The sequence below is a fragment of the Sycon ciliatum genome, chromosome 5, assembly GCF_964019385.1.
Source record: "Sycon ciliatum chromosome 5, ocSycCili1.1, whole genome shotgun sequence".
Taxonomy (NCBI): domain Eukaryota; kingdom Metazoa; phylum Porifera; class Calcarea; order Leucosolenida; family Sycettidae; genus Sycon; species Sycon ciliatum.
The window spans coordinates 14,703,338-14,717,210 of NC_088647.1; the positions used below are offsets into that span (position 1 = coordinate 14,703,338).

Consider the following 13,873-nt stretch of genomic DNA (forward strand, 5'->3'; position numbering starts at 1 on the left):
GGGCCTGAGCTATGCTACTGCTAGGCCCGGGTTCCCCACCATCAACGTCCCTCCGCCTCCGCGTGGCGACTCGGTCGCAACCCACCCACAACGAACCCACCCACACGCCATCTCCGGTGCCCCGGCCACCGCCGGCACCACCTTCGCCCCAAGCGACGGCGCCGCCATTGATCTGGCCGGCACACCTCTCGATGGCGCTAGACGCCAAAAATGAACTGATACCCGCACCACCGCCACCGACACCTTCGATCGACAATCTACTAACAGCGATCCGACAACGACTCAACATTCAGACGTACCGACCACCGCGGCGACGCAACACGCACAATCAACAGCAACGACGACCGTACCCGCAACCACGACCACGGCCGACACACCGCTACTACGACGCCGACGTTTTACCACCCCACCGACTTCACTTACCAACCATGCCACCCCACGCGCCATACCGCCACTGTTCGACCCCGCCACCCAATCATCGTCCTCGTGTGTTCCCTCGTCGTGGTCCCATCTATGACCGCGTCAACCGTTGGTTGGTAATCGTTTTTCGTGCCGATTTGTAGCCATCGTCCTTGCCAGAGTGTGTGTGTGCGTTGTTTTCTTGTGTGTGCGTTGTTGTTTCTTGTGTGTGCGCTTCTTTTTTCTCCTTTTTTTTATTGAACTTGCGGATTATACCATTTGTGTGTGCGTCTTTTGTGTCTTGTGGGTCTTGGTCTGTTTGTCCCGATGATGTTGCTAACACGCCCACTCTTTCAGAGCGAGTGTGCAACTGAGGATTTGTCTCGTTAATGAAGGATTATTCGATTCTTCGCACCTCGACGGTTTTCGCCAGGTTTTCGCCTGTTCTTGTGTAGTGCTATTCTTGTTGTTTCGAGTATATGTGTGAACGTGTTGAGTGTGCGGGCAGGCGCTTCGGAAGTTGTTGTCTTCCGGGGTGCCTGTCGTTTCTTTGTCGTTGTCCTTTTCCTTGGGGTTGCGTGTGCGGGCAGGCGCTTCGTAAGTTGTTGTCTTCCGGGGTGCCTGTCGTTTCCTCGTCGTTGTCCTTGTCGTTCTTCTTTGATCGCCTCGCCTCAAGATTTACAACATTATATGCATGCCTTAAATGTCGACTACATTCATGATTGGGTTACATTACATTATATTCATGATAGGGTTTACTACTGTTTTAACTATTTTCCTTAAAAAGATGTCGTTCTCTCAGAAGTTATTCGCAGATAAAAAATATAGACACCCGTTTCTCTCTTTTTTCTTCTTTTTTTCCGCGAGGATTCGGGATTCTTTTTCAAGTAGGGGTGGTATGTTAGGCCCACAAGTTCATGCATTATTCATTTGGCCTGGGTAGCTACTTGCGCGCCCATGTTTGCCATAGCTACCCAGGCCCTTTATATTGCGTTGTTCCTCAGTCGAGCTCTCTCTCGACTCTCTCTCTCTCGAATGACTGAAGATCTTACATCAAACTCGATTCGCTCCGTCGGCTGTTGTGAAAAATCTATTCAATGTAAAACTCACCAAAAAAGCTAAAGGTCACAAGCAACTCTGGTCTCGATCTGCACATGTTGTTTACCTCCCGCCAGGTACAAAACAATGCGAGTTTTTGCATTTTTTTGCAGAATTACCATATCGAACGTCGGCCCGTTATTTTGAGCTCTGTAACGTTTTTCCGTTACCCGATAACATCTTTAGTCATGGCTGGGAGTGAGTACCGTTAGCGTTATCGTACTTTTGCCAAGGATAGTGTTTAAACCGAACACGGATTCTTCGAACGAATAATCTATCGAATAATTTCGCCCTCCATCGAACGAATAATCTGTATTCTATCGTACGCATGATGGCATTTTCAACACTTTTTCAGCACTTTTTTTTAAAGTAGTTTATTTTTTATTTTTTGCTGATTATCGGGTTTTGTTGTGTGGAGGTGCAAAACCGGATAACATGTACCGCCAAGAGCACTTAACCCCCCAGAGTGTGCAACGCCTGATCCAGCTCTGCATATTGCATAGGGTCTTGGTCGAGCGTAATTGGATCTTCACTGCATCCATGTTTCCCTCGTATCGAAAGAACAGAAGTATTAGTAGATACCGATAGGTGATTAAAACTTAGAGGAGAAGAGATTGAGAAGAAATACTGTGAGCAGATCTACGCAGTGCAAATATCAGTTGGGTCAGCACTGAGCATAGATCTTCTTTTTTTTTTCTTTTCTTTTTTTTTTCTTTTTTTTTTTTCGATTTCTGATAATTCCTACGACTATTCGATTATTCGTTCACCCCACGAATATTCTAAATTATTCGATTATTCGATTATTCGTTTCAACACTAGCCAAGGATCTCTATTGCTGGCTGTCCTACACTAGGCTACAGTTGGCGTGACGCATTACTTCCTGGGACCAAGACCATGTACGACTTACTGAGCACCCGGTACAGTACACCAAAGACTACAAATGTCGCAAAAATACATTATAAATCATGGGAGTAAAAAAATCGGTAGTACCGGGCAAAACCCTGGAAAATACGGAAATTCAGCAGCCCGAGTACGCAAATCAGACCGAGCAGGTTGGCAGCACAGCATACCCCCTCCCCCCCCCCCCCCCCCCCCATACACACCCTCCCCCCACCCCCTCCAATGTACCCCAGCTATGCCACTACAGTATGCCAGTATCCCCTCACCTTTAATGATAATAGGATAGCACACCCAGTGACCCATGCCCCCCCCCCCCCCTCCTCCCCTCCCCCCCCCCCCCCATCCAATGCACCCCAGCAATGCCACTACAGTATGCCAGCATCCTCTCACCTTGAATGATAATGGGATAGCATACCCAGTCTGCAGCCTCGCCGTCTTGTGAATCACAGCGGCTCGCCATCAGCTTGGCACCAGCAGCCAGATGACGTGCCTCAAATTCTCGACAGTGATGCGCCTGCGAGAGCAGAAAGAAATCACGACTTTTCAGAAGAAGCACGAGTTCTGAAGTCTGAAGAAGACGTTGAACGGTCTCTGTTGGCATGACAACTACACCGTAGCCTAGTGTTAGCATAGCAACGCTGGCCTACAGCAAAGGTACCTGATTTGAGGCTTGGTGGTGACTTCGACCACATTTTGAGAAAAGCAGACGCCTGTGAAAGCTGATAGAAGACGGCGTTGACTGCTAAATTAAAATAAATTGGCGATCTTGAAATACTAAAATAATTCTCAAAAAGAAATCGATCGATGTGCCGGTGCATTCAACACGTAGTTTCAGCGCAATGACTTCCGTATTCACTCACACCGTTTCAGTGTTGTGGGTGCGTTCACATGGCGTGAGCCAGTCAAGTGCCAGTCAGTTCAGCAGGAAGCCCGAGCTCCAACCGTCAGACGAAATAGCACGTCATAGTACATTTGAGATCAGCGGGAAGAAGATGACGACGTCCACTAATTTAGTATCTGTGCACACGAATCTGCTGTGTGTGTGACTCTGTGTGTCAGCTATGATATCATCTTTTGTGGTTCCATGCCTAGCAGGTACGTCTGAACCATCCTGCAAAGTTTGAATGACGTAGGTTGAGCGATCGCTCCGCGAAACATACTTTTTGAAATTCTCTTCATAGTATATCTTCCACCATTGAAATTTCGAATTTCTTCAAAAAAAGTGCTGAGAGGGGTGGCTTGCAACCTCGATATGGCTTGTTCCAGGCATGCTTTGGAGCCATCTTCTGTTGAAGTAGTGGCGGGGATCTGCCCTGCAACTGCTACAACAAAAAATTATTCGATCTGAGAAAGGGTGAGACCGCGAATCTCGGTTGAATATTGAGTATTTCAAGCCTTTTCACGACGAAGATGGAGTTCTTTTTGGAGATGGACGTCGCGGCAAAGGACATGGTGTCCGACGTCTGGCGTCTGGTGAAGCCAGGGATCATTTGTCCAGTCAGGTCGGCAGCCTAACCGTCGGTAAGCTTGTGTTTGGATCCCGTTCTGCTCGATGTGGTAGATCACAAACAATTTGATATCGCACAAATTGATCTCAGCATCGTGCGTACGGTATTTTATATTCAGAAAATCCCAAAGTGTCTCTGTGTGGCCGTCCTATGCCACGAGAAACTCCAATCAGGCTCCTATGTCCTCTGCCTTCATGATTGAATGTCCACTTCGTTTGAACAACGAACACAACAATTGAGGACGGCTTTGCAATGAAAAATACAGCTATACTGGAGCTGAAAAAAAGAAGAAAAAAAACTTGCTCAGGATGAGACTCGAGTACACGCATACTCTCCCAGCAGGTGAAACGCAAATTTTTGTGAAAAATGCGTGACGCCGACTGACCAGTAATTTCGCCTGACGGTGTATGATGTTAGAACAGAGGCTGTGCAGCATGTCTGTGTATGATGGTTCTAACGGTAGGTCCTGGCAGTAGGTTCTACTGGTAGGACCGAGGTCTATGCAAGCTTTCATTAAGTGCCAACTGATACTATCCACATCCACAGGAACCAGGACTGGTACAGCGTTGCCAGTTGGAATGATCCGTCCAACTCACCTTCAGAATATCCTCAATGCCTTTCGGCAGGGATGCAAAATGCGCTGGGACAGTGACCGGCAACGCGGACCCGAGCACGATGTTCAAGTGTTTCTTGTACTCCTGCACAGGATTCATTCACACAAAAATGATTCAGCAGAAACTGTCACGTAGCCGCTCAATCAAGTCAGAATTTTTTCCTCTCGTATATCCTACGATGAATGCAGGCTCATATTCAAATTTCACTGGCTGAAGGGGCTAAGCAGTTATCAGTAACCAATGTTGAGAGTGCATTGTACACTAACTCAAAACAAACCAATAAACACACACACACACACACACACACACACACACACACACCATAGTGGCTGTTGGCAACTGCCGAGAAGAATGAAAGAAGGCTAGAAGAATGAGGAAGAGAAGAAATTATGTCCGACTATAATCGCCGGGAAATGAACACGTGCGCGCGCGTGCACGCACACACACACATACACACACGCATGCACGCACACGCACACAAGCACACACACAAACACACACAAATATGATTGCAGTGTCATTGCCTACCTTGACTAAAACTTCAAAACGCCCCATAGACTGCCTCCATGCATCGTTCTTGATATCCGGCGGTATGTGTAGAGCATGCAGCTCACCTCGAGTTAGGTGAGCCGAACCCGATCGTAGTTGTTTGAAATCCTGAATTGACCAGAGAAGTACAGCACGCAGGCTTCAGCATGAATGCATGTACACGGTGAGATGTGTCTCTAATGTTGTTACAAGTATAACTGCGCACCTACCACTGTAGTACGTATGTGGCGTAATGTTACGTAATGTTAGGCAATGGGGCTGCCTTACGCTGGGGTTGCCTAGCACATGCAGTGCATTGTGTTGTTGTTGTCCTTGGCCTGGTGTCCACCCAGCATGTCAAACCCATCTATGACGTTCTTCCCTTGAAGTCAGATCTGAGAGATATTACTCTTTGGAGATATTTTACAGAAGGAAATATTGCAAAGCAGCAGGTGCTGGGTGGATGGCGGACCTACTCCCCCCCCCCCCCCCCCCCCCCCCTACAGTGCTAATGTCATCCAACAAGGTATTTCCGGATTGAAGTTCACCCTTCATACGGACCTGTCATTAGTGACGGTGATGTTACACACATGAAACTTATTGAAAGATACATCCAATGCACAGACACAACTCAGCATGACAATGAATGAGTCATAATATTACTAGACATAGCACAAACAGTACTCATCTTTTCCAGCGGTGACTTACGTGTGAAACGCCGAGCCATTTGTCATAGTTAGCGAATACGCCGGCCAGCTGACTCATGACGTCGCTATGAGAGAACGGCAGAAGACTGTCCCCTACTTTCCTGCTGCTGCGCACCACATCCTCCACACACTGAAAGATGGTGTTGGTGGCCAGCTGTGTGCAGAAGCAATTGGGACGGATACACATTATGTACACTCACATCCGTTTCCCTTTGTCCAAGTGCACTCAAACCTCGCTTATCCGGGTGGTCCGGGACCTGCCCAGAACTCTGAATCACATACATTTTGATGGAGAAAGGCCATAAGCATTATGACATCACTATTTCGACAAAAAGTGACAAGAGTACTTGTAGTAATAGTTCCACTGAAATCGCCAAAAGGGTGTCCAGTAGACCGAAGTGCTCGTAACTTCGAGGTCCGGATAACCGAGGCATGAGTGTATGTGGCAAATCAGATCCAGTACATGGAGGGTGTGAGTTGCACCGTATACAGCGGACTGCAACGGCTCATGTACAGCTGTACCATGCCTTCGTTACATCATACCCAGGCATTCACTGCAAAGGTACACGGCAACCGTCATACCTGCACCCTGCGAGCACTTTGAGTTCCTGTGCCAGTGTGCATGGAACCTTCTCTAACGTCACTACATAATATCAGTAGTAACAAGAGTACATATATTATGACTACTAGTATTACCGTAAAGTACCGTTGATCCGCCCCCTCTCTAATTGCCACCCCCTGTCGATTTTCTGCCTGGGAAGCGACTTCGCGCATACAACGAAATACGATGTTGAACTGACGCATGCACTGCTGTGCACAATACATGCCAGTGCAGGATGAAGATGTGTACAATCCAGCACATTGAGTCTGATCTTCCACATTGTTGTACATCGTACTGCATTTGACAGCCTTGATCTAATTCCCGCCCCCTGCCGAAAACCCAGCTGGGAAGCCACATGGCGTGGGGGGATCAACGGTACTTTACGGTATATCCGAATCATGCGTACTGCCTTTCATCGTTCTTCTCCCTTTTCCTTGTAAGAATGGACTTGTGAAAGGACAGCTGGTCCTTTGAGCTTTGTCTGAGTCTTACATGAAGCATCGACATGGATACACAACACCTTCTCAGCTCATACTCCACAACCACTACCATCACCACTTACTCCAGGAGGTACAGCAATTGCGAAACTCTCTTTACACAAACGTCGAGCTCAAAGTGGCCAGAAACTATACAACACCCGGCAGTTTGACTAAGACTTAAAGCACTTTTCCGTGTGTAAGAATCACAGCCAGTTGGCGACGGCCCAGCTGGGGCTGCATGCCCACCAACCTCTAGAGTGAGTGGCAGAGTGAGGTTCAAGGTGCTGCAACAGATTTGTGTCAGCAGCACCGTGCAATCTACATGCGCCCCGGAACCCTGCAATGCCCACAGGGAGCAATTTAGGCAATACAATACATGTCGGTCACAGCTCGGCCTGTTTGATTGAGGGAAAGGAAAGGCAACTGCTCCATGTAGCCTCACTCCTAAACTGCTCCATGTAGCATTACTCCTAAACTGTTCCATGTAGCATTACTCCTAAACTGCTCCATGTAGCCTCACTCCTAAACTGCTCCATGTAGCATTACTCCTAAACTGTTCCATGTAGCATTACTCCTAAACTGTTCCATGTAGCATTACTCCTAAACTGTTCCATGTAGCCTCACTCCTAAACTGTTCCGTGTAGCATTACTCCTAAACTGCTCCATGTAGCATTACTTCTCAGCAACCTGCACTGGAAACAACAGCCTTTGCAATTTGTCTTTCTTCAGCACACTTTTAATTGCGTACTCTACCTACCTTTGAACAAGATCACTACCATTGGTCATCCCCTCTCCTAACTCCATACACACAGCACAAAACGTTCTGCAGATCATGGCGAAGATGCCGATGACATCCTATGCTTTGTACTGCGTGGCAAACAGGTTCTTCGGGGCATTTCATACAAACCACCCCAGATGATGACGTAACTGCATAATAGTAGTGACATCGTGTCAGAATACCCTCGTGCTGGGCGCAGTATGAATGCAGTAAGCAACATTTTCGTGGGGATTTCCCCAGTCAGACCACCACAGAGTGTGTGCGTTGTACTGGCATGGTTTGGGGCTTCAACACGCAAGTATGGTACACTTGAAGACTGGGAGAATAAGTACATGGGGGCATCAAGAGCCAGCTGCCATACTCTCAGCCCAATCACGGCACGGGAGAGGATTTTTTCTCTCCAAACCTTGATGAACTAATACTGGAGATGTGGGGCACCTGCCTAGGTATCAGAAGCAGACCCATATTGGTTAGCGTATGGGGTTGGTATGTGGTGACGCCATAGGAAACTAACTAGTTGCGCAATGTCTACTCACACTACACACACACACACACACACACACACACACACACACACACACACACACACACACACACACACACACAACATTTAATAGTTTGCTGCTGTCATCAGAAATGATGACATAATGTCAACGATTTCAACCCAAACTTTCAGATGCTACAACTCCGGGAGTGTTGCTCCGACAACCCCGTCACCTCGGGACTTTCACCATAACTACACTTGGCCATTGCGTGCGCCTGACCCAGTCACCCAGACCGTTTTCTGCGGATAGTCTGGACTGTTCAGGACGAGGCTTTATACTCGGCCAGACCAATATGTGGTCTTTACTTGAAAGCCTTGCCAGCCGAAAAGATGGGCACGGTTTTGTCCCAGCCCACGTCATTCTGTCAGTCCAGCAGACCGTTTGCGTCGGTCGGTCAGGCCAGTGAACATATTTCACGGGAGCGCCATTACACATTACTCAGGCAGCATCAGCCAGCTGCTGTGTCTCTCCTTCAATCAGTAGATCTGTCTGTCTCAGGCGGTTCCAACCTCTTTGGTTACGAGTTCCTGAAGTCTATGCGATCACAGGCCAAGCGGAGGTGAAAGCCTATCAGGATCCGAGCTCTTCCCTGAATTGCGGCAAGCACCCGTTTAGAGACTCTTGCTCTAGGTACTTGCACCCAATCCGTTCTTTCAGTGCGCCGGCTCCTGCCTCTGCTAAGTCTCCTGATCAGGAGGCTCCTGGCCCCAGCCGCAACTATTGCCGCGGCACAGATCGCTACCAGGGTTCGGGCCGCGGAGCCGGCACCACTCCCCGCGACTTCCGACGGCAGTCGCAGACACACCACCAGCCGCAGACGCAGCAGCCCCTCCGTTGGGGGTCAGGATGTGCCCCGGTTTCCATCTTCAGATGGCTTGTTCCGCGGAAGATTTCCATCATTTTATTCATTCTTACAGCATGCTGCCACTTAATCTTCCGCTCCCACGTCATCCCCAGCTGTCCATTCTCCCCCGGGTGGGTCGGCTTCAGTACTTTCAGGAGTCATGTCACACTCTGAAGACGGACCCTTGGGTGCTGGAGACCGTCACTGGCTGGCTCAAGCAACTGTGCACACATCTCCTGGTCGCTCACACGGTATCTCTTCGGGAGATTGCGGGCTTGATGGTGTCCAGCATGGTTGCCGTGGCTCCTGTACTACTTCACTGTTGGCGTCTGCCGTGTACGAAGAACAGGTTTCTGAGACAGGGTCGCTCCTGCACTTCCCGGCTCACTCTCAGTCCCGAGTGCCGTGCCGTGTCGAGCTTTGCTGGTGGATTCAGCATCTACATGTACAGCTGTGGAGTGGGCGACCTGTACGCATTCCCGGACCGGACCAAGTCATCCAGTCCGATGTGTCCAGTGCTGCTCGCTCTGGCCGGGTGCTTGTTATGGCAAGGACCACACAGGCTGCCGATGGACATCCGCCAAGAGGAAGCTCCACATCAATGCATTCAAACTGCTCGCAGCCCAGTATGCTGCCCAGTCGCTAGCGCCATCTCTTTACTGGGGCAGTATTCTACAGCAGCTCGACAAGAGTGTGGCCGTTTTACTCTCGCAACGTTCCACCTTCCTCCACTGGTGGCAGTCAGTCTGCTATTCCATTGCCCATGATTGCGGCCGTTAGGGTCCACCGTTTCCCACACATCCACTGTTTCAGTCAGTGGTCACATGCACACAGTTGGAATTGCCACACATAGTTCTATCTCGCCTCCAGCTCGTTATACAATAATTTTCACCTCACTACACAATTTTCCATTGCTTGTGCAATGCGAAGTTAGAGGTGTAAATGGATTCAGGGACAACTATTCAGTCAACTCTTGAGATCCCTGCATGCCAGTCACGTACCTAGGTTCCGGACTGGAATTATTTGCAAGAAAGGACGTAGGTATGGCAGGTGCCTTGGCCCAGGTCTGGGGTCTCCACAACAGGTACAAGTACCATCACCCCCCCCACTGGGTACACACGTGAATCATAGCCTACGGTGCATGTGGATGAACTCCTCTGCACCGAAATACCCCTCAAAAAGGGTTACGTCTTCAGAGCCCATGCCATGGCGTGAGTCACTGAGTGTGTTACTTACGAGTGCCGGCTTACAAAGACCGACGGCATCTAGTGTTTTAGAAATACTACATCAGTGTAATGGTGTCCACATGCACAACACACCGTGATGGGCTTACATCAGCTGCTTCGTCCACAGAACGCTGCAGAGTAGGCGGTAGGGAGGCGTTCATGCCAGCACCAGAACTGCCTTCCTCATCCAGCGCTGCTCCGGTTGATCGGTCGCTGTCCGATGAAGGCGTACTGGTGCGCGGAGATTGCTTCGCCCGTTGCATGTCCACATTCACCAATTTCAAGCGGTACAAGGCCGTTTGGACAGTGCTGGACAGCTTGGCATCTCCTTTCGTCCGCCATTCTATCAGGTCCGAAAATACCGTCAGTACTTGCGAGCTGATTTTCTGTTGTTTACTGCCATCGAGAAGTTGGTGTAGCGCCACCACCAACTTGACCATTTCTTTCAGAGTCTGTAGTTGCAGCTGTTGGTACTGCCCCAGCGCATCTTTGACCGTAGCGGCCAACACTTCCTGGTCAGCAGGGCTCATGGCCGCTAGCGCAGGCACTGCCAGCTTACCCGGGTTGTCCATGACGGTGGCTGGCTGTTTACGTGCCGCTGTGGCTCCGGCAGCGGACGGCGAGTCCGAGCTGGAGCAACTAGCCGAGCTGTTTTGCGCAGGAGAGACCACGCGGTCCATTACAGCAGCAGCTCACAGCCACTCAATCACAGACAGTACGAACGCTTCTGCGCAACGGCGTGCTCACCTGCATTGTGATTTTTTCCAGAACACAGCACAAGTACAGCACGGAGGACACGAGTCACACAACAAAACCGACGAAGAAGAATAATATTCTTTTATCGGCAGTACGGCCAGTGTTCAGCTTTTTCGCTTCCTAGTACACCATGGTACGTACACCTAGCCTAGGTCACAGTAGGTGAACAGACTTCTATTGTTCACTGCAACAGTACAGTCTAGTAGTAGAAGGATATAGCACATGCGTACCCTGATACATACATCACACCGAGTAAAGAACGAACCAGTTTACCTGCGGGATAGTCGACAAACTTTGCGGACAGCTGTAGAAGCGCCATGTTGCTTCTCCACGAGCTCCGCGCACCACCCGCGCCGCAGTGACGAATTATTTTATCAGAAAACCAGTCAGTTTTAGAGGGAACTGAACGGCTGCGCTCGCGTTCAGGATGAATGTCGAGTGGTGAGTGGTTAGATCATATACAGCACTCGGGAGAAAAGGACCTCTTTTGATGCGGTGAAAATGCTCCAAGGACTTGAGTGAAACGCTACCCTACACTACAGCTTGCTCCAGCAAAGGCTTCTGCCAGCAACGTCAGTCGCTAGCCCCACCACGCGCACACGTAACAGCAAGGAGAAAAATCCGCGGAACCTGAATACTGATTACTTGAATCAGCGTGTGCGGCACGCAGCACACGTCGTGTTTTGACCGATACGGGTGCAACGACCAGTACTGCCACTCGCCACCAGTCTATTGTGCACTCCTGATTCGGACACAACTGCAACTGCAGTACCTACTTGCGGCGCACACCAGGCCAGGCACAGCAGCAGCGCCAATACAAGTAGTGGAATCACCAGCCTGCAGACGCTGTTGTCAGTGTCGACAACAAACTAACGTTACTGCCTACTGCACATGCCTCCTCCTCTAACAGAGGTGAGTCCTGGCGGTCTCTACGCGTTGCGCTGAGTTTCTTCAGACTCAGAAGTAACGGAAAAACATGCCATGCTGAATAGGAACCCTCGCCGCTAACAGACTCACACTCTCACTAGGTGCATGGACGCCGTGAATGGCGAAAAAAAGATAACGCCACTCAACACCGCGCTGGCAAAAGACTGTGTTTTTAGTAGCGTGCGTGCGGCGGATGGCGCACGTGCACGGAACAACGACGTAATAAAGTCGTCACAGTAGATCTACGTGTTGGATCCCATCATTCCCATGCCATGGTGCCTGGCCTGGGTGGGGGTGGCATGGAGTTGAGGCACGCATCATCGTACACTATAAACCAGGGAGTCGTCAACGACGACTCCCTGAGTACAACACTCATAACTAGACATAAGTCATATCAACAGGTAGCCACTGAGCCAGTACAGGCACGATTGAGAGGATCAAGAATCTAGCTACCGCCCAGCACAGGCAGTATGGCTTGGATCACCAGGCGGAGTCGTAAAATACCCCCTGGCCTGAGCTAAACTAAAGATCAGTAGATCTACAAACTGCACACAAAAATCTTTACCAGTTCACGTCTTTAGAATAGAAGTTACAATGTAGTTTAGTACATGTAGTACATAGTCATTACTAGAACTTAGTACATACCGTACTGGCAATATATGTTGCCGCGTAACGCGTAACGCAGGGGGGTGCGGCGTAACGCGCGACCAGGCTAGTGCGACAAATTTTCGTTGAGTTCGTAACGCGTGTCCGGCGGGGTGCGGCGATCTTTTCATTGCAGTTTGCACTGCAAAAAAAGGCTGAAAACTGTGAAAGCACCTGTACCGCGTGGTGAAAAGTAGTTTTTGGAGGAAGCCCTCTTCCCCTATGTCACTTTCCTTTTGATGATCTTTTTGTGAACAGATCACTCTGATAGTTAAAATATACAGTCTTCTATTGATATCGTTGTCGCCCTTTGCCGTCGGGTTTGTAACAGTTGGATAGCAACTGAATTTCTGTGCCTTCAATGACTATGTGGATGAAAAGAAAAAATGATGCGGCAAAAGCAAAAAAATAATGCGGCAATAGCAAAAAAGTGATGCGGCAATAGCAAAAAAAGGACTGCGGCAATAGAAACCTGTGTAACGGCTCCTGTGCGACTTTGCATGTAACGCCCTGCGTGCGGCAAACATGTGCCAATGTAACGCTTCATGCCCTCACTGCGGCAACATATATTGCCAGTACGGTACTAGTAGTAGAAGAAGTAGAAGTCATACTCATATCGATCTTACATGTACGCGATTCACGGTACATTTTTTTAAGCGCACAGACACAGATAAGAAATTTTGCATGGTCAGACCTACAGTACACAACTACAAGTCTACAGCCAGCCTCCACTCGGCTCCAGCCTAGGTTCAAGCCTAGACTCTAGGAACTGTAAAAGCAAAAAAAATCCGGTGGTGTTTTATTTTCGGTAACTTTGGTGCCGCGACAATTTTACCGAAAAAAACCGCACCGAAAATGTGGGTACTGGTACTAGTACACTGTGCGTATCGGTTATAGCGTGGTCGTGTAAAAGAATATATTATTTATTTATTTTTATTTATTACAGCATCTCATAGCACAGTGAGAACACCGGCCAATACAAAGAGAGAGGGTGTTAGCCAACCACGGCAAGGAAGGGAGAAGGGGGGGGGGGGGAGAAGAAAAGTAAAATTAATAATATACTGCCTACAAGAATGAACTCTCATGTTTTCATAATCATAACATGGGTTTCAAGTGCACTTTTATTCTTACAAGCAATTTTATCGTACAGTAGAATATATCGGTCCTAAGAATGGACTTTGTGTAGCGAAACATGCCAGATTAGTACAAAGTATATCACCTGTAGTAATAACATCCGTCCAATGCAGACCTTATCTGACTCGTGTTGGGTCGTAGTGCTGCAGGTTCAACTGTTGTGGTCATGTAACTCATGTTGCAT

The 13,873-nt window shown here is 48.9% G+C and overlaps 1 protein-coding gene across 3 annotated transcripts in view; it reads right to left on the bottom strand.

The window, feature by feature from the left end:
• The window catches only part of LOC135817745 (uncharacterized), a 53,574-nt gene extending 41,597 nt beyond the window's left edge, over nt 1-11,977 (bottom strand). For all 3 annotated transcript variants that reach the window (XM_065330986.1, XM_065330987.1, XM_065330985.1), the window contains exons 1-6: nt 11,257-11,977; nt 10,335-10,974; nt 5,756-5,908; nt 5,048-5,176; nt 4,502-4,603; nt 2,788-2,911 (exon numbers count right to left, since the gene is read on the bottom strand). In XM_065330986.1, the coding sequence (XP_065187058.1) occupies nt 2,788-2,911; nt 4,502-4,603; nt 5,048-5,176; nt 5,756-5,908; nt 10,335-10,907 (1,081 nt within the window). In that variant the 5' untranslated portion in view covers nt 10,908-10,974; nt 11,257-11,977. The remainder of the gene's footprint in view (nt 1-2,787; nt 2,912-4,501; nt 4,604-5,047; nt 5,177-5,755; nt 5,909-10,334; nt 10,975-11,256) is intronic.
• Nucleotides 11,978-13,873: the final 1,896 nt, after the last annotated feature.